The 22861-nt window shown below is 41.0% G+C and overlaps 1 protein-coding gene and 1 long non-coding RNA gene across 2 annotated transcripts in view; one reads left to right on the forward strand and one right to left on the reverse strand.

The window, feature by feature from the left end:
* The window catches only part of DIAPH2 (diaphanous related formin 2), a 173533-nt gene extending 151397 nt beyond the window's left edge, over positions 1-22136 (forward strand). Inside the window, exon 27 of the mRNA XM_066559789.1 lies at positions 17571-22136. Within this exon, the coding sequence (XP_066415886.1) occupies positions 17571-17635 (65 nt within the window). The 3' untranslated portion in view covers positions 17636-22136. The remainder of the gene's footprint in view (positions 1-17570) is intronic.
* Positions 9444-20789, reverse strand: LOC136562783 (uncharacterized). Its single transcript, XR_010784569.1, has 3 exons — positions 20489-20789; positions 14252-14355; positions 9444-9581 (listed from the first exon to the last, which is right to left on the reverse strand). It is a non-coding gene; the product is annotated as an uncharacterized lncRNA (long non-coding RNA).
* Positions 22137-22861: the final 725 nt, after the last annotated feature.

A 22861-nucleotide genomic window follows, 5' to 3' on the forward strand; every position in this document is an offset into this window, starting at 1 on the left:
CTGATCAGCTCCTCGAAATGCCATGGATTTCTCCCAGATAGATTTGTGTACATCCATGCACCCATCAGCCGTGGACATATATTCCACATATTATGGATGTGTTTATGGCTTTAGGCTTGGAGTCTTTACAGTATTTTGAACCCATATGTCATCCCGTCTGTCCTTTGAAAATAAATCACATTTCTTGCCTGTATTTTGTTCTTCCTTCTGTGTTTATCCTGAGCTTGAGGACAATATTCAGCTCTCAGTGAATTCCTGAATCTAAATCATGTTTTAGCTTCTGTAGTCCAGCTTCAAAGAGCCACGAACTGAAAGCAAAGATGTGTTGTGTCAGTCTGAATAAGTGTTTTAAATTCTATATCTAATAACATTAATTCATTCATTCATTAAGTGGCAGTGAAACCTTTTGTGGATAACAAACAAGTTTACTTAGGAGCTACAGGCAAATATTTAGTCAGAAGGTCAAAAACACTCTGGTTTGCTATAATGAAAATTAGTTCATCTTATTCTGTTTTCCTGTTGACTATACAAATTTTTTCTGTAAAAATTAATGTTTATACTTTCTAGAATAAGAGCTGGATTTAGTAATGCTTTGCTGATTTAAAGGCTTTTTTCCCATTTTACCCCTAAGGCAAAGATCCTACCTGAACAAAGGCTTCCTTGGCAGGTGCAGTTTTCAGTGGTGGCTGGAAGTTATTCCACAACTCAAGCAAAAATATGATCAGGCCAATTGATACCAACCAGTTTATTCTTGCCTTGACGTTTCCCTGTAATTTATTTTGTTTCCAATTTTAGCACATGCCATAAAAAGCAAAGCTAAAGTTGCTTGTGCTTCATGTTTCAGACCACGCACACTTGAGAGACACCTGTCAATCTCCAGTCCCTGCAGATCCCATCCTTGCTATAATAAGGCCACAAAAAGTAACAAAACAACACCAAAAAAGCCTCCACATCACGAAGCAGTCTGATGGGCTTTTTTTTCCCCTTTGGTTTCTTTTAACTTCTGAATTTCCTTCTGTTTTCCATGCTGACTTTTCTCAGTTACACGTCGTTTCCTCTCTTACACACATTCACAAATCAGTGACATCTCAAGAATTTGTCAAAACTCGCTGCTTTTCTTGGAATGTCCTTGCTTACAGATCCTGTCAGCCTTGTGGTGGAGCCCATCAGCAATCTAATTAATAAATGAAGCAAGGAGAACGAAGTTTTCCCAGTCTTACTCTTGCTTTCCCCCTTCTTCACCACCTTTGCCCAGCTCCCTCTCTGGGTGAATGCTGAAGCAGATTTTGATGATAATCTTGAGAGCTGAAGATCATCATCTGCTGAAGATGATCTTGAGAGCTGATTTAGGCTTCTGGAAACCCTGAATCATTCCCTGATTATGGCTGCTGTAGTTGTGAAAATATTATTAATCATAGTTTGCATCTATTAAATTCCAGACCATTGCTGGTAGTTCTGGGAATCCTAGTTCTGCTGTGTCTTCTGAGTCCTCAGAAAGGGGTGAAGATCCCCTCTCTAAAACTTTGGTTTATTTTTTCAGTGTATGCTGTAGCCCGTGGGCATATGTTAACTATTTTAAGAATGAAGCCAAATAATAGATGTTAATTTATTTTAATTTTGTACAGTTATTTATGAAGAAGTCTCACTGAAGAGTTCTGGCTTAAGCCTTGAACAGATTAGAAATGATAAATTGGCAAAAAAAAAAAAGCCCTTTCCTTTTTGAAAAATATCACTGGAACAGGAGCCTTGGCATTTCGAGCTGCTAGGAGTGTGGATGTAAATACTAATGACAAGCCCAAAATAACTAATGTTAATAGTTATTATTTCTGAGAGCCTCCATGTGCTTGCCAAGCGCTGGTGAGCTGATGGGGTGTGAGGAATGCTTGAAAGGACTTGGGGATTTATCTTCTGCAGAGCTGCCCAGCTCCTGGGCACCCCATTCCTTGGGTAAAATAGGGGTTTTTTAATAAATTAAAGCTGCAGGTTTGGGCTGCTGGCTCTTGTTTTACCTCCTGGCTGTGCCCAAGAAGGTTTGAGTCGGGTTCTGTGATTTTTGTGGTTTTTGTTGTTGGTCCTTTCCCAGCCCTGCTCTTCACATGAGCCAGCAGGACCAAGTCCTTGAGCCTCTGTGCAGCCCACAGGAGCAGTCATCGGCCTGCAGCTCACCTGAAAGAAAAAGCAGGACAAAACATCTTCACAGACTGAGTTTTCTTCCTTCTTTCCTTTCTTCCAGAGCCTGTATGACCTGAATTCATTTGGGGGTTTTGGATCAAAAGTAGATTTTGCAAAGGCAGGGGATTGGAGACAGAAGAATCAGTGATTTTAGTGAATTCTCTGAATATGGGCAACATTAGTATCACAGATTAAATATCAGTTCTGTAGGATAAGAATTAATGTCTGCTTCCATCAGCTGTCAGTTACAGGCAAGGAGCTTTTTAATTGCATAAAGGCAGGCTGGGTGGTAAAGCCATTTCAGGGAGGAAGAAGGAAAGACAGCCTAATTTGGGGCTAAACTACAAGGATTAGACCCAGCATATCCAGGGCTAAGTGCTCTGCTTAAATGCTGACTCTGTATTTGACCTGGGATTTTTTAAAGACACTTAGTGAGATTTTCAGCACCACTGCGATGAACAGGAAATAATTCTGCCAGACATCTTTCACTGGGAGACAGGGAGGGGTGGAAACCCTCCTGCTCTTACGCATTCTCATGTGCTGCACTGGAAACAGGGGTGGAAATGACATCGCTGCTGCTTGTCAGGGGCTGGCTTTGGGAACTTTGGGGTGATGCAGAGATCATCCTGCTTTGCTGGAATAGTTTAGACAAGATTTGGGCTTTTGGAAGGATTCCTGCCTGTTCAGAACAGCTTCTCTGCCCCTCTCAGCGCTGGCACCTCCCCTCCATCCAGTACCACACTCTGTCTGTCTCTCCATTTATTCCTCCATAAATTCCCCTTTCTTTCCTGCAGTGGCTGGATTGTTGTAAAACAGCTCGGGGAAAATCAGATTGTACCTGTGGATTTAACTGCTCTCTAAGCTAACTGATGTTTCATTTACAAAAATAAGGATGCTCTGCATTTCTTGCAGGCTTCCAAATGTATTATTGGGACTTGGTGGGTGTAAATTATTTTTCTCAGTGCCAAATTGGTGTGAAGACCCTCCCTTTTTTATTTTTTCTTTTTTAGAAAGCTGATGGGTTGTTGGTGACACAATTTAATATGCAAAACAGCTTTCTCTCTGTCATGGATCTCAGCAGATAGCTCTTGGCAAAGTGCAGCTAGGATAAACCTGTAAAATATCCTCACTCACACAAAGATCGTGAACTCCTCATGGTTACCACTGCCTTGCTTTGTTTTTTGCAAGGATTCTGAAACTTAATATCACATTTCCTTATTATTCCCTAAAGAGGGGACACTGAGCAGCAAATTGAACCTTTTGTACTTCATCTTGTGAAGCAGAAATAAATCACTGGAAGTGAAATTATTTGAAAAAAAATCATTTTATTACGAGCAAACTCAGCAGAAACTGGCAAAAAAAGTAACTCAGAGGTGTACAAAGTCAAAATAAGCTGTAAATGTACATAGAGATTTGAGCATAAAATACTGCAGTGTGCTGTTAATGCCTTATTAAAGTTGAGAGGTCTGGTGGTGAGAATGGAATTAATGTTGTCAGCAGCACAAAATCCTCCCCTGATCCCCCTGCCTCGTCTGCAGGGGATGGCCCTGGACGAGGAACATCCAAGGAAAAGGGGAAATTGTGGTACTGCTCAAAAATCTTCCTGAGGAAGAATTAATATCTTGTGTAATCATGTATTTTCAGAAAATGTAGAATGTGCTGGAGCCCTATTGCTCTGTATAATTACCCTAAACCTGAAAAATGCTTTGGGGAAGGTGTTGAAAATGGTTCAATATTACATTGCATTGCTTCTTAAAGAAAAAAAGTTTTGGTTCTTCATTTAGTCAGTCTATCAGAACTTCAATTAATACTAATTTTATTGAGTTTTGAGAGCATTTTTAGACGTTTATCTTTCTACTCAGATTTCAGATGGCAGGGATTTTTGAAATGCCCTGAAAATGAGTTTAAAATGCTAAAATTTACTAGATTTAGTAGTGTCTTAAGTGGTGTCTTTAAACTGCAAAGTCATAATTGTTTTCAGCTGCTAATCCAAGTCCAAAGACCCATATGTGACCAGAAATTGAGTGAGGACCATTTGGACTGAGTTACTGCAAAGCTTCTGAATTTCCAGGCATCATACAAGCAGCCATTACCTATGTCAAAGGAAAATCAGAAATGCTGGATATCAGCTGGTTATCATTTTTCCAGTGAAACTTTGCCTGTCAAAGAAGTTGGTGTTCCTTTAAAATATACATTTATGTACATATATATATGAACTTATTTTAAATTACCCAGGGCGTTTTTATGTGACTTGTGGAGGGTCCCTTCTGTGCCCAGGTTTGCTCCTGTGGGTGAGAATGCAGCAGAAAAGGGATGATATTTTCAAGAGGGGAGGCTCCCAGACCTTCCAGCCTGATGCAGAGTTTTTGAAGGCACCCTGCTGGACTCTTCCTGTTCAAACTCTTGAATCATTCCCTATTTTAAGGATCTGCCATGCCCTGAAGGTGTTGTGACATTTTCTAATCCTTCCTGCTGGACTTTGCAGATATTGAGGCTCTCTCATGCTGGGCTGGACTTGAAGTGCACGAGGCTTGGGTTTGAATAAGAACTCAAAACAAACCAAATAAATCAAATTGCAGTTAGCACTTTGACTCTTTTTTACTGGCATTCCAAGAGTATTTAACTGTATTCTTATAAAAAAATTAAAAGGCATCTGAAAATACTCTGCATAGTTAAGAGCATTTATCTTCCTTGGATTTTTCCCTTCTGGAGTGAGATATCATTTCCAGCCCTGTGCAAGCATGCTGTTTTATGAAATAGTTATTTGCCTTAAACTGAGTCAGTAGAACTCTTGGAATATAAGTAGCCAGATTTGCATAGTTTATGGAAAAAAAAAATCTCTGTAACAAACTTTGTAGTAAACCTTTTGAAAATATTTCATCTACAGTTTGCTTTGCTGCTGCTGCTGAGTAGGAAATTCCAAAATCACAGCTGTGAATTTCATAGAATTAAAACCACCCCATATTTTAAAAAGTCCCCATCCTCACAGAAAAGTCCCTAGAGATGGCTTTCTGTATCCAAAGCCTGAAAAATTGCAAGTCAAGTTGTTAAGCTGAAATACAAGCTCTCTTTTATTTACTATTTCAGCTTTTTGCTATTTTCTATTGGAATATTAGGCTGGAAAATTGGAGGAGTTTGCTGATCTCTTTTTAGGTTTTTTTTCCAGTCATGATAAACAGCTGATGAAGCACTTGTAAGAGCACCAAAAAATGTCTCTTTTTTTTTTTCCCCTGTAAGTTTTTATAATTGTTTCCTTGAGTATCCAGTGCAAAAGAAATACTTGGGCAGCAGCAGGAGTTATCATCAAAGTGCAGCCAAGTCTCAGCCCTGTTTTACAGAAAACCCTGTCTGAAACACCTCTTTAAAGAGGATGCAAACAAAAAAGGTAACAAGTCCTTTGATCAGACGTTTAATTCAACAAAATGGGCTTTGCTGGTGCACAGTGGCCAAGCTGCTCTTGGTTTGCACTGGTTTGGATTAAAAGCAATCAGAACCGCTGGACTGGGGCCTCTGAGAAAGCTCAGGGAAGGGGTGGGAGGTGGAGAAGAGAAAAGGCCGGGGTGGGCAGTGAGTCACAATAGGTGTGAACTGTTAACACTCTGCCTTTGTTAGTTCTGAAGATGAAACCAGTCCAAGCGTGAAAAAATATTCCCTGGGATGAAATAGAAGGAGCTTGTAGTGAAAAGTGTTTATGTACAGCAAAACATCCTTCTAAAGGACATTACCAGCTTTGGGCAAAACCAGCTGATGGATTAATGTGATTTTAGTGGCACTGAGGATGTACTTTCCTAATCATTTTATCCAGCAGCAAAATTTGTGTAAGTTCCTACTCTCTCCCACCCCAGAGAGAAAGTCCTGACTCTTTCCTTTCAGCCAAATTCAGCCTTGTCTGTATGGTAAAACCAGTTTTGGAGTTGTGCCCTAGATGAGATCTCTAAATGGGAGCAGAACTGGAAAGAGAAATAATGTTTATTTTGTGGCACAAATCATCCTTTTCCAGTCTAAGGGCATGGAAGAGGGATGGAGGATCCTGAAGTCTCTTCCATGTGAGAGTGGGGAAGCTGAGCCAGCAATGCTCACCCTGGTTAGCCAGGCAGGCTCTGTGCACAGGGCATGCTGGAGGGAGGGCTTGTCCCCAAATTGCTCATTTTTGTGTCCTCTCAGCAGTGACCTGTCCTGAGCCTGTCCTGAGCCTGTCCTGAGCCTGTCCTGAGCCTGTCCTGAGCCTGTTCTGAGCCTGTCCTGAGCCTGTCCTGAGCCTGTCCTGAGCCTGTTCTGAGCCTGTCCTGAGCCTGTTCTGAGCCTGTCCTGAGCCTGTCCTGAGCCTGTTCTGAGCCTGTCCTGAGGCTGTCCTGAGCCTGTTCTGAGCCTGTCCTGAGCCTGTTCTGAGCCTGTTCTGAGCCTGTCCTGAGCCTGTTCTGAGCCTGTCCTGAGCCTGTTCTGAGCCTGTCCTGAGCCTGTTCTGAGCCTGTTCTGAGCCTGTCCTGAGCCTGTCCTGAGCCTGTCCTGAGCCTGTTCTGCTGCCCAGACACAGCCAAGCTCCCCTTGCCTCATCCTTCAGTCCAGCCTGAAGAACAATTTGAACCCCAAACTCCTCCTGGGTCCCTCTGTTGGAGGTGCTGGTGCTGCCTCCCCTGCAGCCCCAGAAAATGTGAATATATTTATTCACTCTTTACATCCCCACGTGGTGTGGGAGCTGAAGGGGGGGCCTGGTTTAGTCCTTCTGCATCCAGAGAGAAAAAGCCTGAGTGAATTTGGAGCAGCACATAAAATAACCCTCCTCAGGTACAAGTGTTGATCAATAAAAACACTTTTTGAGCTATTTAGGGACACCTTGCTGCCCTGTCCCAGCATTAACTGCTTCTATACTTTTATTCTTTATATGAACAGAAGGGGTCAAATTCTGCTTTATGTGAGCAAGGGGTTCTCACACTGAATCATAATGGAGTTGTCCGTGCTCAGCCAAGAAAGAAATTAGACTCCTAAGTTCTTAAAAGTTATTATATTTTACCTCAGAGCCTGCCATGTATAGTCCAAATTACTTTCTTGTATGAATTATTTTAATAAGCAACAGTTTCACATTCACATAACCTGCACATGCAAATAATAGAGATTAAAAGTGACTTTCAGGCTGGAGTTATTCTCATTGGGGGGTGCAGAGAGGTGTCAGGTGGTGGTGAGATCATCCTGCCAGGCTGGAACAGGAGCTTTTCTTCCATGTCCTGTGCTAAAATGTAGATGGGCACAGAAAGCCATGGCCTGTGCCAGCCAGCCAGACAGGAGGGATGTAGTTTTAAGTTTTCTCATAGCATATTCAATTCCATTTAAATATTGCAAAATGCTGAATTGTAAATGTTAACCTAGCCATGAATAAAAAATGCTGATATTTTATTTAATCAAAAAAAAATAATTATGGATATTCTGCCTTTATTGTATTATTTAAAATATTTCGTTTTACTTGTAGCCTACAAGTTCTTGCAGAGTGGATTATATATATATATATTTATATAGTGAGAGAATATTTTTCTGATGCATAAAAAATACAAAAGACTGACTTTTGCAAGCTACAGGGAATATTGCCATTGTCTGGGTATGGAGAGAATCAGAAAAATCAGAACAGAGAATAAAGTAATAGGAGAATAAAGTAATTATTTTTAATTACTTAATTAATTGTTTCTTTTAAAGAAAGTAATTTTAAGTAATTATTTCTTTCAAAGAAATTTCTTTCTTTAGGGACAGGGGCAGTGGGATGAGGGACGGGAACTCTGGGATCCGCTGTGCACTCCACATCCAGGACCTCTCCCTGTCCGTATCCTTGTCCTGCACCTCCCTTCCAGAGCAAGTACAAATTGTAGGATGGAGGTGTTCACAGGGGAGCTGGGAATAGGACATTTTGAATTTCATTATTGATGAAGAGTACAGCGGATCAGCACCAGACAGATCTGTTTGAAATGTGAATACATGGTTTTGGCAGTGTCACAGGCTTCTCCTTAGCAGAGAAATGGAAGGGACAATTAAACCAGGGGAACACAGCTTTCACATGAGCAAATCTCTCCTCTCTGACATGAAGGGATTTTTGAGTAAAGGCTCTGCTTTTACTTTTGGACAACGACTAAAAGTGTGTGTGTAGCCATGAAGGAAGAATCACAGTCTCTGTGTTTTGAGATTTGGATTCTTTCAGCACTTGAAGCAGACAGTTAATTTACTCTCTGGAACTTGTTTTACCCTTCTGATTCATCAGCTAAATGCTTCCACTATGCAGGAGAGGTTACAAATGCGAAGTTCAAGGGAAAAAATATCTGAATAAATGTATTTTTATTGCCAAGGATCTCTCTCTCTTTCTCTTTGTTACTGTTACTTAGTTCTGACCTTGCTGGATGTGACACCTTCGATTCTCACCTGTTTTATTCTTTTCTTGGAGTTGTTTTCTGAAGTACTTTCATTTGTCTCATTTGGTTTCAAACAAATCCCACGTTCATGTCCTAATTGTTTCACTAGTCAGAGTAATTAAGTTGATCAGGTCTGGGAGCACTGGAAGGAAAATAATAGGGTCACTGAAGCAGCATTCAGGCTCTAATGGGAACCTGAGTTCATTCAGATATCAAATAATTGCTTTACACCTGCACACACACTCCCAGTGAGCGAGGTCACATCAGTGGTTTAGTGCTCTCAGGACTGTTTCCAGGGAATATCAGTTCTGTTTTTAAAACACTAAGTTGTTTTGACTTTTTTCAACTTTGTTCTTGTTTTTATGTATCAGTTGTAGCTTAGCTGATTACTCATCTTTATGCACAGGGAAATATTTTCACGTGACAATCTCTTATTAAAAGTAGAATGTGATTAATGTATTGCAAAGCAGATTTAATAGCAATCAGAAAAGTCAGAAGACTATCATCTGAGTTTTCACTGCTATCAAACAATTTATTAGCCAATTTAAATGCACTGTATACAATTTACCAGTATTCAAAGGCTGAAACTGAGTCTGCAGGTGATTATGTGTACAGAACAGCAGAAGGATTCTAGGGATATTCACAGCCATGATTGCTCCTTGAAAAAGGCAATTTCAGAAGAATAAGGTAAAAATCAGTATTACTTTGTGAGATTTTATGGGAGATGAAGCAATAATTATAACTCCTCAGTCTGACTAAATTCTGTGATAAATCTCCATGAATGCCAGCAGTACAGGCTGTCACAAAAATTCGAGAAAATTTTATCATAATCAAGAATAAAAAAATACTTGCCTAGGAAAATGACAGCTATTCATAGCAGGTTTCAGTAAATTCCAGCCTCAAATGCTGGTCACAGTGCTGCTTGTTATTGGAGGGGATTTGAACTGATGCAATCGTGCCTCTTCATCTTCTTTTTATTTTCCCACCTTTATAAGTTTACCTCTCAGCTGAGAATTCCAGCTGCAAAAGAAATGGAAAATGGCTGTATATGTGCCTGCATTGTGCTGACAGGAAGGCCTATTTTTCTCTGTAATTTTAAAGGCCAATTACCCTTGGAGGAAAGGAGAAAAATAGATTGATTTGTCTTGTAACCCCTGAGGCAGGCATGTGTTGTCTCCTGCTAAGGCCTTTCCAGTGCAACTCTTGTGGAAGAGCTTTCACTGCACGTCCCAAGTGGTGCTATTAACAAAGAAAGCAAAGGCAAATTAAAATATTAAACAGATCATTTAAAGGTTTAAGGAATCTTATCTTACTGGGCCAGTTCTTTCCTTGTTTTTTCGGGTGGTTTGGAAATCTTAAGGCCGGGAGTAAGCAATAGTGAAATTTCCTTTAAACTGATTACTTGAAAATAGGGTTTACAAATCCATTTGTCATCCTACAAACACTGAGCTTCAGCTCTAAATAGGGTAAGTATTTATTTCTTCATTGGAATTATGATACAGATGGCCAATATCCTCACTCTGGGCTGCAGCAGTGTGACTTTCATTGTTTGCCACGCTGGATTGGCCGTGGTCACAGCTGGATTGAGCTGAGCTGGTAAATGTCATCACACATGCCATTTAGCATTAAAACTTCCCACATTATTCCCTTTTAAAGCATTTTTGTGTCTAACACACTGGACACAAATCAATGGGTTTTCTAGTGATGTTCTGCATTTTCCTTGGACTCAAAGGCTACAATTAACAGTGCCCAGCAAGCTGGGTCTGAGTGGCAGCGCAGAGATTAGACGTGGCTTTGTTCCCTTTTAATCTGAGTAAAACTCTTTTGTGGCAGGACTTAAATTCTTTAACTCTCTGTATTTTAGACCTGCTCCTGTGCTACAGCGCTGCTGGGCATTAACAAATTTATTTAGCAAGTTAAAGAGGATCCAAACAGGCACGTATCTTCTCCGTGAGAAATGGCTCACACGGAATCATCTGGAAACCTTCAAATGAAGGTGCTGTGTGTTACCTCAGTGACTTCTCAGCTTTGAAGGCAGCGTTTCTGAACAGAACACGACACTCCTGACTCCTGCAGATAACTCAGGAGATGTGTTTCTGCTTTTTTCCTGAGGAGGAACCATTCAGCCTTCAGAGACATCCTTTTAAGTGCTGCAGCTCTCCTTAGTGCTTTTTCTTCCTCCTTAGTTCTTCTTAAACCTTTTCTTCCCCCTCAATGCCTCACAGATCAATGGATTTGTAAATATCCCAGTAACCAGGAACACATTTTTAACAAATGATGTCTTTATAATTAATGTGTTCAGCTGTGCTATCTTGATTTGGAGGCTTTAAAAAAAAAAAAAACCCCAACAAAAAAGCAAACACCAAAAACATTTTGCTTTCTTTTTGGCCGAAGGGTAAGTTTCTGTTTCTCGATCATAACATTTATAAACCCAGGTTATCACTCAGCTTTCACATGAAAGTCTTGACCTACACCAAAATAAACCAGGATTTATAGAATTTGACCTTACAGCTCCAGGGTTTGTTTGAAATCTCGATGTTTTCTTTGAAACTGATGCTAAAATAACCTTTTTAGCTGGCATTTAACTTTGATTGTCAAGAATTCGAGATTCTGTTTAGCAAAAAAAAAAAAAACCCAAAAAGCTGGGAACAGAGATGTTGGATCACTCGGTCTGTTCTCATTTTTGGTTACAGAAATATCAAATCCAAGTGAATGTCAGATGCTCTGCTGTGATGGTTTAATGGGCCAAGGTCAGATTTTGCCAGGCATGTTTAGGTTGAAATAAGAGTGGTTTAAATACTTAATGATTAACAGAAAACACATTAACTGTACAGTGTCCCTTAACCCAGCTAGAAAAGTGTTTTATTTGCTTGTTTCATCTGCTGGCAATAAGGATCTTTTGAAAAGAGCTATTTCAGCCCCTTTTCTGCAGTGTTATTTGGGCTGTATTTCTCCCATAACTGATTTTTACCTTATTGCTATTTTTTTTCCTCTATAGGCCATACATTCTGAGAGATCAATTTGAAATCAAATCTCACAGAGATGGACTGAATCTTAACAGAATTGAGGTTAGGAGAGCCATTTTCTCTCAAAAAGGGTTTTGCTCCAGACAGCAACAGCATTTTTGATGCTCTTAATTTCCTTTCCTGGCCTTTTTCTCAGCTGGGATCTGCAGTAATGTCAGAGGGACAGGCCAGGCAATGTTCAGCTGCTAAAGAGCTGCTGGGTGGGGATGGATCTCCCTGCTGGTTTACTCTGGGTCAATTCTGCTCCTGCCTGGGGTTCTACCAATTCCATTTTCCAAAAAAATGTGCCTCTCATTGTGGGATGCTAAAGGCGATGGAGGTGCCCGCAGTCCATAAAGGAAAATAATAATAAATAATAATAGAATAAAGACAACAGTAATAAAATTAAAACTAAAACGAAAATATTATTAATTACATTAATATTAATTATTTTTTTCTTGGGCTGTTCCTTCAAGCAGTTGGTAATGTGCTGTTACAGCAAATGATGGCTTGGCTTCATTTTTCCCTGTGCTTGGGTAGCTCCAGGAGAAAACTGGAGGCTGCCCAGGCTCAAGTGAATTGAATTTAACCAAACTTGTCACAGTTTTAATCAGTTACACCGGAAAATATTTGGTTATCCTGATCAGAAAAAAAGTGATACTTGTAAAACAAAATTCAGGTTTTCACCTTTTTCTATAGAATAAATGCCAATGGCATCCTTATTACAGATGAGGTGTTTGATCCTTGGAATCCATCTGTTGTGATACTTTATCCATTTAAAACCTACTAAAATGAGTCCTTTCCTCATTTTTTCATCATTCCCCACCTGTAGGAAATTGTCTTGCTGTTTTCCCTGTTTCACTGCTGCAGTGCTTGGGACTGCAGGAGTATTTTCCCTTTGGTTGCTCATGAAAACAAGATGTGTTTCAGTAGGATTTCCTAGTGAACAAGATTTTACATGAATGAAGAAATAAATGTTTGATGTAAAGGCTTTCATTAATTCCCAAAGGCACAGGCCATACAAATTCCCTTACAGCACGCAGTTCTGTCTCTTTTGCATAGTCAAAACTATTTCAAAAAGATGAAATTTTAAATATTTTATTAACTGCTGAGAGTTCTACCTTCTTGCTGTGATCATTTTCAAGGCAAGTCAAGCCAGGACCTCCTTCCTCTGAGCATGGAACAGTTTTTATTATTATTATTATTATTATTATTGTCAGCTGTGGAAAGGTCAATTCTCCCACCTTGGGGAGGTGATTTAGGAGGGGAAATAGGAGTCAAACAAGGTACCAAGCCCAAGGTAGCAGTTTGTAACACATTTATAATTTTAATATCAGGGCTGAGAGATAATGATAGAAGAGAACTTTTTTTCCTTGTTGCAGAATGATGCAAATTCCAATCAGGTACCCTTGAGGTATGGTTTTATAGACTCTGTCTTTCCATTATCAGATATCTCAGTGTCATGACCAGTCCATTGGACTGCACAACATCTCTATTAATACTAGCATTGATTGCTCATAAAAAATAGGGTTTGTAATTAGGAGTGCATAAAGTTACTACCTGGAAGAGTGGATAAGGAGAAAATGAAATGAAAAAGTCACTTAATCTTAGCACTGCAGTTGTGCAAAGTACCATTTATTTTTCTCCTCATATAACTGAGTTCTGTGTTGATAACAAGCTGCTGAGTTAATAAATCTGTGGCAGCTATTGAGACTTCTCTTTTAATAACAGAGCTAATGAAGGAGCATTAAGGAAAGGAAAAATAGATTTTGCAGGGTTTATTCCCATCTTGGTGCTCTGCTGAGTGCAAGAAGGCTTGAGCAAGGAATTGTTTTTATAACAAAGTCCATTTGTTTTTTGCAGGGTCACCGTTGCATTCCAGGGCTATGGGTACTAAACAGGAACTGCTGATTTGATTCCTCAGCATTTAATTTTATATTGACTTCATTTTCATTTGATCCAGCTAGCTAAAAGATGGGGATTATTTTGTGATATAAAAATCTGCTTTGTTTCCCATTTTAATCCTTCACTGTTCTACCTTTCACTGCTCTAAGATCCTTTCAGCAGGTTGAGAGGCCACTTTGAAGGTTGTGTGTTCACTTCTGAGACAGATTATAATGTCTGTAATGGGAGCAGAGTGGGTACACCCTGCTTTTAAAAGAAATGGGCTTCTAAGATTAAAGTGAGAAATCCAATTCTCTCCCTGTGGGGTTACCCAGAAGGCCTGGCTGGTACCCACAGAACCCCTGATCATGGTTTCTAGTCATGTTTGCATGTTTTCAAAGTACACCTGAGCCTTTGGGCAATGAGTTCTTATTTCATTTCAACTACTTTTAACTTACTCTTATTTTCCCTCTCCACCCCCCTTACAAAAGGAAAAAGTTTTACCATTTATTGATGTTATAGTTGATTTTATGCCAGAATAGTCAGTCATGTTTATGGGCCAGACTTGCTTTGTGTTGCATTCAATGCAGTCTGTTACATTGAAAAGGTAAATACAGATGTTGGAGATAACTGAATGTGCATGTTGAAAGTGATAGAAATTTAATGATTTTTCAAAATTCTTGCTCAAGTAACTGAAATGCCAGCCCAACCCAGTTTCACAAGGCATCAGGGTATGAAACCATATGAAACCCTTTGTTTTAACTTAACACATAAAGTATTAAGAAAATACTTTCTTATTACCTGAAGAAGGAAATTATATTTCTTTACAATTTTCTTTTGTGGTGGTTTTGAGTTTGCCTGAAGTCCCAGCCCAGCTTTGCAACTGCATGATGGAGGGAGAAAATCTAAAAAAAAAAAAAAAAAAAATCAAAATCCACAGTTGTAATACTCTCTTAATCTGTTTTTAACCTGTGGAGTCGAAGCTGGTGTGCTGTGGCCACGGAGAGCAGTATCAGTGCAGCCTTTGCTCTTGGAGGAGCAGCAGCACATGGGAGTTGATGACTTCCCTTCCTCTGTGCTTTAATTGCCAGCTCTTAGTGACACTGCAACCAGCACAGAGATTTATTCCCATGCAAAACAGATTGACTTAGGGTAATTTGAATACTTTATGCATGGCTAGGTTCATTAGGAAAAGGAGGCAAGGCAGAACTATAAAAAGAACCAATAATCTTGCTAAAGGAGCCGTTAATTCCCCATAGCGCTGCAGACACTTGCACTGAGCAGGGAAGGGGAGGCTGATTTTGCAGCCTCTGTTCTCTGTCCAGGAACAGATCACAGAGATGACTTCTTTTGTCTCCTCTAATTGCCTGCCCGTGTCTGGCTCTGCTGGGTTAGAGCAGGGCCTGGCCTTGGAGAGGGCTCTGGAGGTCACCTTGGCCACCCTGTGCCCAGCCTGGAGTTTGTGCAGGGGAATGGATGGAAGATGTCTGAGGATGGAGCCCCAGCCTGTCCTGGGGCAGGGACCAGTGCCCTTCAGAGCCAGGAGGAGCTTCCTGCTGGTCACCTGTGCCCTGTCAGGAGGAGTTCCCTGCTGGTCACCTGTGCCCTGTCAGGAGGAGTGTCCTGCTGGTCACCTGTGCCCTGTCAGGAGGAGTTCCCTGCTGGTCACCTGTGCCCTGTCAGGAGGGGGTTCCTGCTGGTCACCTGTGCCCTGTCAGGAGGAGTTCCCTGCTGGTCACCTGTGCCCTGTCAGGAGGGGGTTCCTGCTGGTCACCTGTGCCCTGTCAGGAGGAGTGTCCTGTTGGTCACCTGTGCTCTGTCAGAAGGAGTGTCCTGCTGGCCATTTGTGCCCTGTCAGGAGGAGTGTCCTGCTGGTCACCTGTGCCCTGTCAGGAGGAGTGTCCTGCTGGCCATTTGTGCCCTGTCAGGAGGGGGTTCCTGCTGGCCATTTGTGCCCTGTCAGGAGGAGCTTCCTGCTGGTCACCTGTGCCCTGTCAGGAGGGGGTTCCTGCTGGTCACCTGTGCCCTGTCAGGAGGAGGTTCCTGCTGGTCACCTGTGCCCTGTCAGGAGGAGTTCCCTGCTGGTCACCTGTGCTCTGTCAGGAGGAGTGTCCTGCTGGTCACCTGTGCCCTGTCAGGAGGAGTTCCCTGCTGGTCACCTGTGCCCTGTCAGGAGGAGTGTCCTGCTGGCCATTTGTGCCCTGTCAGGAGGAGTGTCCTGCTGGTCACCTGTGCCCTGTCAGGAGGGGGTTCCTGCTGGTCAGTGCCCTGTCAGGAGGGGGTTCCTGCTGGTCACCTGTGCCCTGTCAGGAGGAGTGTCCTGCTGGTCACCTGTGCCCTGTCAGGAGGAGTTCCCTGCTGGTCACCTGTGCCCTGTCAGGAGGGGGTTCCTGCTGGTCACCTGTGCCCTGTCAGGAGGGGGTTCCTGCTGGTCACCTGTGCCCTGTCAGGAGGAGTTCCCTGCTGGTCACCTGTGCCCTGTGTTGTGCCTGTGGCCAGCTGGACACCCCTGGGCCGAGCCTGGCTGCAGCCCCTTGGCACCGTCCCCGCAGGTGCTCACAGCCCCTGCTGGATCCCAGAGTGCTCTCCCTGCTCCCGCCTGTCCCCTGGCCCTCAGTTTCACCCAACCCCAGCTCACAGACCGTGTGTGTGCCCCAGGGGTGCTGGGGACCCGGCTCTGTGCCCAGCCCTAGCGTGGCACTGCCAGGGGCACAGGCCGGGCAGGCAGAGGGAGCTGAGCCTGTGGGAAGGGCCGAGTGCCTGCAGTGTGCCTGCCAGGAGTTTTGCTTCTGAAGGGACTTTGATGTCTTAGGATTTGAGTTTTTTGTATTTTTCATGTATTTGTGACCCTGCAGTTCTTCAGTGTGTAACTCTAAACTCCATGTACAGTGGGAGCTGCTGCTCTCCCATGTTGGGCAGACACAACAATTCCTCTCCAGGCTGGGAACCAAGGACACCTCAGTGCCTCAGGGCCCAGAGATGGAAACCAAAGTGGGTCTGGGGGAGCAAACCTGGGGTCAATGACTTCATTAGCTGAAGCTGGAATTGGAACATTAACCCCCAATATGCAAATGCATCAAACTTATCCAAGTGTGCAAACCTGTGACCCCATCATCCATTTTTGGGGGTAGCCCCTGGAGGGCTTCATCTGCCCCAAATGTACCTGAAGGCCCTTCAATAAATGTAACTGCTTTTTATTCCCTTGATTCTGTTTTTAGGTAGCCCCAAAAGGCATCAACCTCTTTATGATATTCCAGCCTTGTGTAAAAGTCCCAGCCCATCTTTTGGGACAGAAATGGTGCAGAGCAGCACCTGAGTGAGACAGGGAGAAAAGGCCGAAAGGAAGCAGCCACCAAAAAAAAAAAAAAAAAAAAGGAAGAAAAAAAGAAAAAACGTTTATGGCAGGAACTCATTGTCAAAAAGAAAGATGCAAACCTGCAGAACACTGAGTGGGGGTTAATCTCCTGCCCCTTTGTGTGTGTGTGTATTCATGGCTTTAAAATTTTATTGTAAAGGCATTTAGGAGTGTGGCTGGTACTTGGTGATTGTTTTCCTGTGATAGAGACATATTTATTATTCATTGCAATAATTGCTGGGTAATATTTTACACTGAAAGTTGTTCACGTTGCACAATCAGGAAATGCTTAGGAAGTGGCTGATTTAACTGGTCTATTTTTAACTCTGTGCCAAATTACAGTGAGAGGTGTTTGGGCTTTTGGGCTTGGAGCATCTAGCAGGTTTTCACTGGTCAGTGTGTTCTCATCAAACTTGAAATGTCTTTTTCCAGAGATTCTCTGCATAAATTATTTCTAAAATTTGAAAGATTTTTACCCAGAATTGTATTTATTATGCGCTGTTTCCAAGGGGACCGTGTTTCAGGATTCCACCAATGCTTTTATCACCCAGCTTCTCTGATCAAGAAAGTAATTTATTGCTGATTGCAGAACTCTTGAACTCAGTCTGGCAGCTGCAGTGTGAAACTTCTCTGATCCAGTCTCCTACTTACTTATTTACATATCATTCAGAATGATTTTCAGGGCTGTTTGAAAACCTCTTGACATTGCATTATCCGTGTTTCAAATCTTGTGGTGATTTGTTTTTTTCTCTCTTTTTATTGCAGATAACAAACGAGTGACTTTGGAAAGGTCTCGTTCTCGACACAACGGAGCAATTGCAGCTGTATGATTCTTCTGATGCCAAAGAATTAATGAATTGTTTTATTTACAATGAAATGGATGTGCTTTGGGAAGAGTTTATCATCCAAATTGGCAATGATCATAAAGGAATACTGGTATTGATTAAATGAGATGGTGTAAGAATATGTAATTTTAAAGCAGTTGCTAAAAAATCCACATACTGTATCTTATTGCCCCAACTACCAAGATCTGTAAACAGTGTTAAACAGTAGGGTATATATCTTATTTTCTTATGTTCTTTCTTTTTTTTTTTCACCCCTTTTTGTTTAAGCTGGCAACTCACATGAAAGGAGTTGGGGATTTCTAGGTTATGTTTTATATGGGTAAGAAAATACACTTCTGTTGAAAAAGTACAGCTGTGGATTCCATTTGCAGTTCTGATTTGAACATGAAAGGAAAAATAATAAAATTGTATGTTAATAAATTCAGAGATGAGCTGGTCTACATTATCAGAATCTTTTTTGTAACCATAAAAAAGCAACACATAGCTGAAAACCTTATCTCAGTGTAAAGCCTGGTGGATTCAGCTGCCAGTGGGATACACCACATATCTACACCTCTGGTGATATGATGAGGTGTAGTTACTTATCACTGCTAAAAAGGAAAAAAAAAAATTAAATCAAACAGAGCATAGGATTTTTCCAAAATTATATCAAGGGCAGAATATGTTTTTAACTGTATCTAAGGAGGGATTTTTCTAATTGTGCACTTATATATTCTTTATAAAGCTATTTGGGGGAAAGTGTGATTGTCCTATTTTGATGATGCTAAAATGCCTGTGTGTAGGTTTTTAGAAACGAGCTACACAATGAAGTTTTTCAGAACTGCCTCTGAGTTTTTCCTCTGTTTCTCAGGTAAAATACCTAGGGGGGTCTCCACTGGTGGATTTTAGTGCTGAGAGTTCAGCAGCTACCAACACATTTCCTGCCTGGAGCACTGCCTAGCAGTGGCCAAGTCTGATTTTTGGGAAGCTCCTCCCGTTCCCCTTTGTGTCCAGGCCCTTGCACTGCAGTTCCTCAGGTGAGCAGCTGCCACTGTTTGTCCTGGCACTCCTGGGGAAATCCAATCCTCCCTCCCCTGGCCCCTTTGTCCCCAGGGCAGCTGCCCCCTCCCGAGGGTGCGCTGCTCACCTGGAGGGGATGGAGGATTTGAAGTGGAATTCCAGTGGAACTACTGCATAAGTTGCTGAGCTATGATATTTGTAAAGAATCAGGATGCTCTGCAGCAGCTGGCACTTGTTCTCAGATTATTAATGCTTATCACTGATTGATGAAATTTTATTGTGGATGCTTTTATTGCCTGGGGTTGTGGGGAACTTGGGGTTTTTTAGTGTCTGTAAAGGCTGTTTGGAAGGTGAGGTGTCAGTGGTTGCTGTGCACAAACTCCTTGCTCTGGAGGGCCTTTGCTCCTGGGGCAGTGGATCTTTGCACTACTGCTTGAGCCAAGCATCTTTGTACAGTAGATTCTTTTTGCTTCTCTGCTGAGATCCTCTTGAAACTATTGGACTAGTTTGGGATGAATTCCCACAATGATGAACTGCATTGTTGTAAGAAAAGATACAGCTCCTTTTCAATCTAGTATTGAATTGTAATTTTTTTTTTTTCAAAGACTACAGGGGGTTTGCCCATAGGTCTAGACATAGGAATACCACTGAAGCCTAGTGAAATGCTTGCTGTCAACTAAATACTCTCCCTAAACTGTTTGGGGGCTTTAGGAACAAACTGAAGAGCTGATTGGTTCTTCAGGAAAAACAAAAAAAAAAAAGGAAAAAAAAAAAAAAAGCATGCAACAGGATTTTGTCTCCTTGTTTATCAGTAAGAGCTAAAAAGAATTAAAGATTTCTATCCTGTTTTGTGCAAGGTCAACATCAGCCTTGTACTGAAGCCCTGCTTCTTGAAATGGAACTATTAAATTTACACTTATAAAAATGTGCTTAATGTACAAAGCCAGTTTAAAGGATTAGGTTCATAATGTCTATAAAAATCAATAGTGTCTTAGAATTCAGATTTTGAAATTAGCATTTTGCTGGGATTTACAAGTATTGGTATAATCTTTCTATGTAAAAACTCAAAAGCTCTCCCCAGAATCTTTATACGATAGCAGTACTTATTAGTGCACAAGTTTTTCATTTCCATGGGTTATATTTTTTTTTGGAAAGCTCTGTGAAAGCTGGCTACAGATTTTCAAGAACCAAATCTTAGGAAAAAAAGGCAAATCCAAAATAACAACATCATCTGATGCTTCTATTTTACTACTATTTTTTTCATATTTGAAACATTTATATAATTTAATGGACATATCTGTTAGAACGAAAGTGTCTTTCAAAGGAAAACTAGTTTAGAAGATAATTTATGTAAATATAGGGTGCTCGTATTTATGAAGTCTAAAATATTTTCTGAAATTGATGCTGGTCACTTTGTCTTTTGATAGTTTTTCAGTCTATATTAAATTGCAGATATTTTTAATGTTTTTATTATTGATCTAATTTTCAGAGGTGTCACATGTTTATCTAGAAGTGTAGAAGAGTAGCACCTTTTTCAGAAATGCACTTGCCTTATTTTCTAATTTAAAAAAAAAAATGAAATATATCAGTTAAATTATATTTGTATTCAAAGTAATCCCAGAATGAAAATCACTGGAGGGTTCATACATAAATTTCTTGCTAATTATGTTTCACTCTCTGTCCTCTGAGACATGACGTTAACAATATACCAGCACATCTGTTTGCATTCACATTTTACCAGTTACAAGTTCTGAGAGAGTTTTTTGGTTTTTTGGGGTTTTTTTAATGATGTTACACTGTTTACATTTCTTAGTTTATTTAAGAGGAAGATAATTTTACCTTTGCGATGAATCGAACCCAACCTCCGAATGTCATGGGAATGCAAAGTTTCGGTCGTGTACAAATGTTCCACGTCTGTGCTGAGCTCCTGGCTGTGCAGCTCAGAGGTGGGAGGCCCTGGGCTCCTCCTGCTCCAGTTTCATGCAGTTTGCTGAGAGAACAAGTGCAACCTGCTCTGTCCTGTGCGTTTGTGTGGCACCCGGGGGATCCATCCCGGCACACCCGCGATGTTCGTGTAAATCTGATTGTTTGGCTAAAACCAAAACGGGAGCAGTGCCTCAGAGGGCACTGGCAAACAGGAGCGTTGTCCCTTGTTCTGGTTTCAGCTGAACACGAGCAGTGTGATCTGAAATGATCTGTTCTTCTTGAGAATCGAGATACAAGAGCGTTCCCATAGTCCCTTCTGTAATATGCAAATAATCATGAATATCTGTATATTTTTGCATTTTTGTGTGTGGTATATGTACTACCTCAGACAAATGCTGTAAAAAAAACGTAATATTTTCATGGTTTCTATCCAAGCCGCAATTCATTAGTAACCTACTTTAAATTCATCCCACAACACACCAAACTCTGAGAATCTGGCTGAGTTTTAGGTTTGGCTCTGGAAATCCTCCTATAGCTTTTGTTAAGGAAACTTTGCAGCCTTCAGCTTTCACATCCCTCAGGCAAACCCTGCTTTGATGGGTGACTTCAGCCCTTCCTGCCCTGAGAATGATCAAGCTGGTGAATATTTCAAACAGGTAATAGTTCTGTGGGAGCAAACTTCCCTGTGTGTGTAAATTGCTTTTTTTTTTCCATTCAGCAAAGGCTTGGCTGAGTTCTACTTTGCTGTTTGCCTTCCAAGTGCTGCAAGGTCGGGCAGGACAAGTGCTGAGCAGTGTCCAGCCCACCTCTGATGTGCCATACTGTATTTGCAAGTTTAAACTCATTTTGAAATAAGTCTTGTGAGAAACCTCTCCCCCTGCGGTGTCTCCGCACACGCCCGCGCATGCACACGAAATGTAAATAAAAAATAATTCTTAAAAAAAAGAGATTAATCCAAGCAGATGCAGCCAAATGCCTCAGCTTCAGGTGTCTCCAGGTCTCCCAGTGCTGCTTTTTGTGCTCCAGGGAGGGAGTTGTGTGAGCCTGTGCATCCTGCAGTCCTGCAAGCACCCTCTGGTGCCCCGGGGAGCGTGGGCAAGGAGAGGGATTTGTCCTTGGAGTGCTTTTAGCACTGTTTGAGGTGATACATATGCCACAGAATGTGAACAATAACCTATCACACTTCAGTCAATCTGCTACCATGCACCATTTGATTTCCCTTTTGGAAGTCATAGGACTCCTGATGCCAAAAAAAAAAAAAAAAAAAAAGATAAAAAAAAAAAGAAATAAAAAGGTGACAAAACTCATGCATTTCTATTTTTTAAACAGCTCTGTGTTTGTATGTAATGTTTAAAATAGGAATTTGATGAAATCACAGCCTGGCCATTGTTAATCCATGTATTCTGAAAACTGTAATAAAGATATACATACCATGATTCTGGTAGATGCACCAATGTTTTACTTGATTATCATGATTATTTCCTGTTGAGTACTATCACCTCAAAGCCTGGGTTTGCTGTATAAAATTGTCATGCTGAAATTACATTCCATTTTAGCCTACTGTCGTTTTGTGGATTTCTGTCTTTTTTTTTTCTCTGAGGTGTCAATTCTATTTGACGTGAATTTGGGGAACCAGGTGCCTTTTCCAGTGAAGGAGGTCTTTAGAAACCAAATAACCCAAAAAAGTATATAATTTTAAAAAAACCCAAATTAAATCATGGTGATACCATTTAATTTTTACAAAAATAACAATAAAAGGGAATCAATTAACAAATCCCATATTTATTTGAAGAGGCTGGATTTCAGTATCGAATTTCTAAGCAGACAAATAGTCAGACAGCTATTGCTGGTGTTTTCCAAATTATTTAATTCGTTCCCAGAATGGTCTTATCAGAACAGAAACCTGACAGACTCTTCCCTTCAAAACTGTTAATGATGTCACCAGAACAGACTGAACTGCACTACAGTATAGAGAGATTTGAATTTTACTCAAAATTCTAATTGGATATAACCCTAATGAATATGAGCAGCCATGTTGATACAACTCTCCTTAAGTAACTTTTTATATGTGGAAAAGATGTGCCCAGGGATGGTCAAAGGCACCATAAATATATATGTGTGTGTATATATATATATATAAAACATTCCCCCAAGCCTTCTGCAAATGCCCACATAAATATTAAATTTTATATAAGCTTTGATTCTTGAAGCATTATTAATTGTGGGGTTTTTTTGAAAATGCTAACATCAATGTATGGGTTTAGTAAAATTGTCATTGCTTTCTTT

Source organism: Molothrus aeneus, chromosome 14, assembly GCF_037042795.1.
Source record: "Molothrus aeneus isolate 106 chromosome 14, BPBGC_Maene_1.0, whole genome shotgun sequence".
Classification (NCBI taxonomy): domain Eukaryota; kingdom Metazoa; phylum Chordata; class Aves; order Passeriformes; family Icteridae; genus Molothrus; species Molothrus aeneus.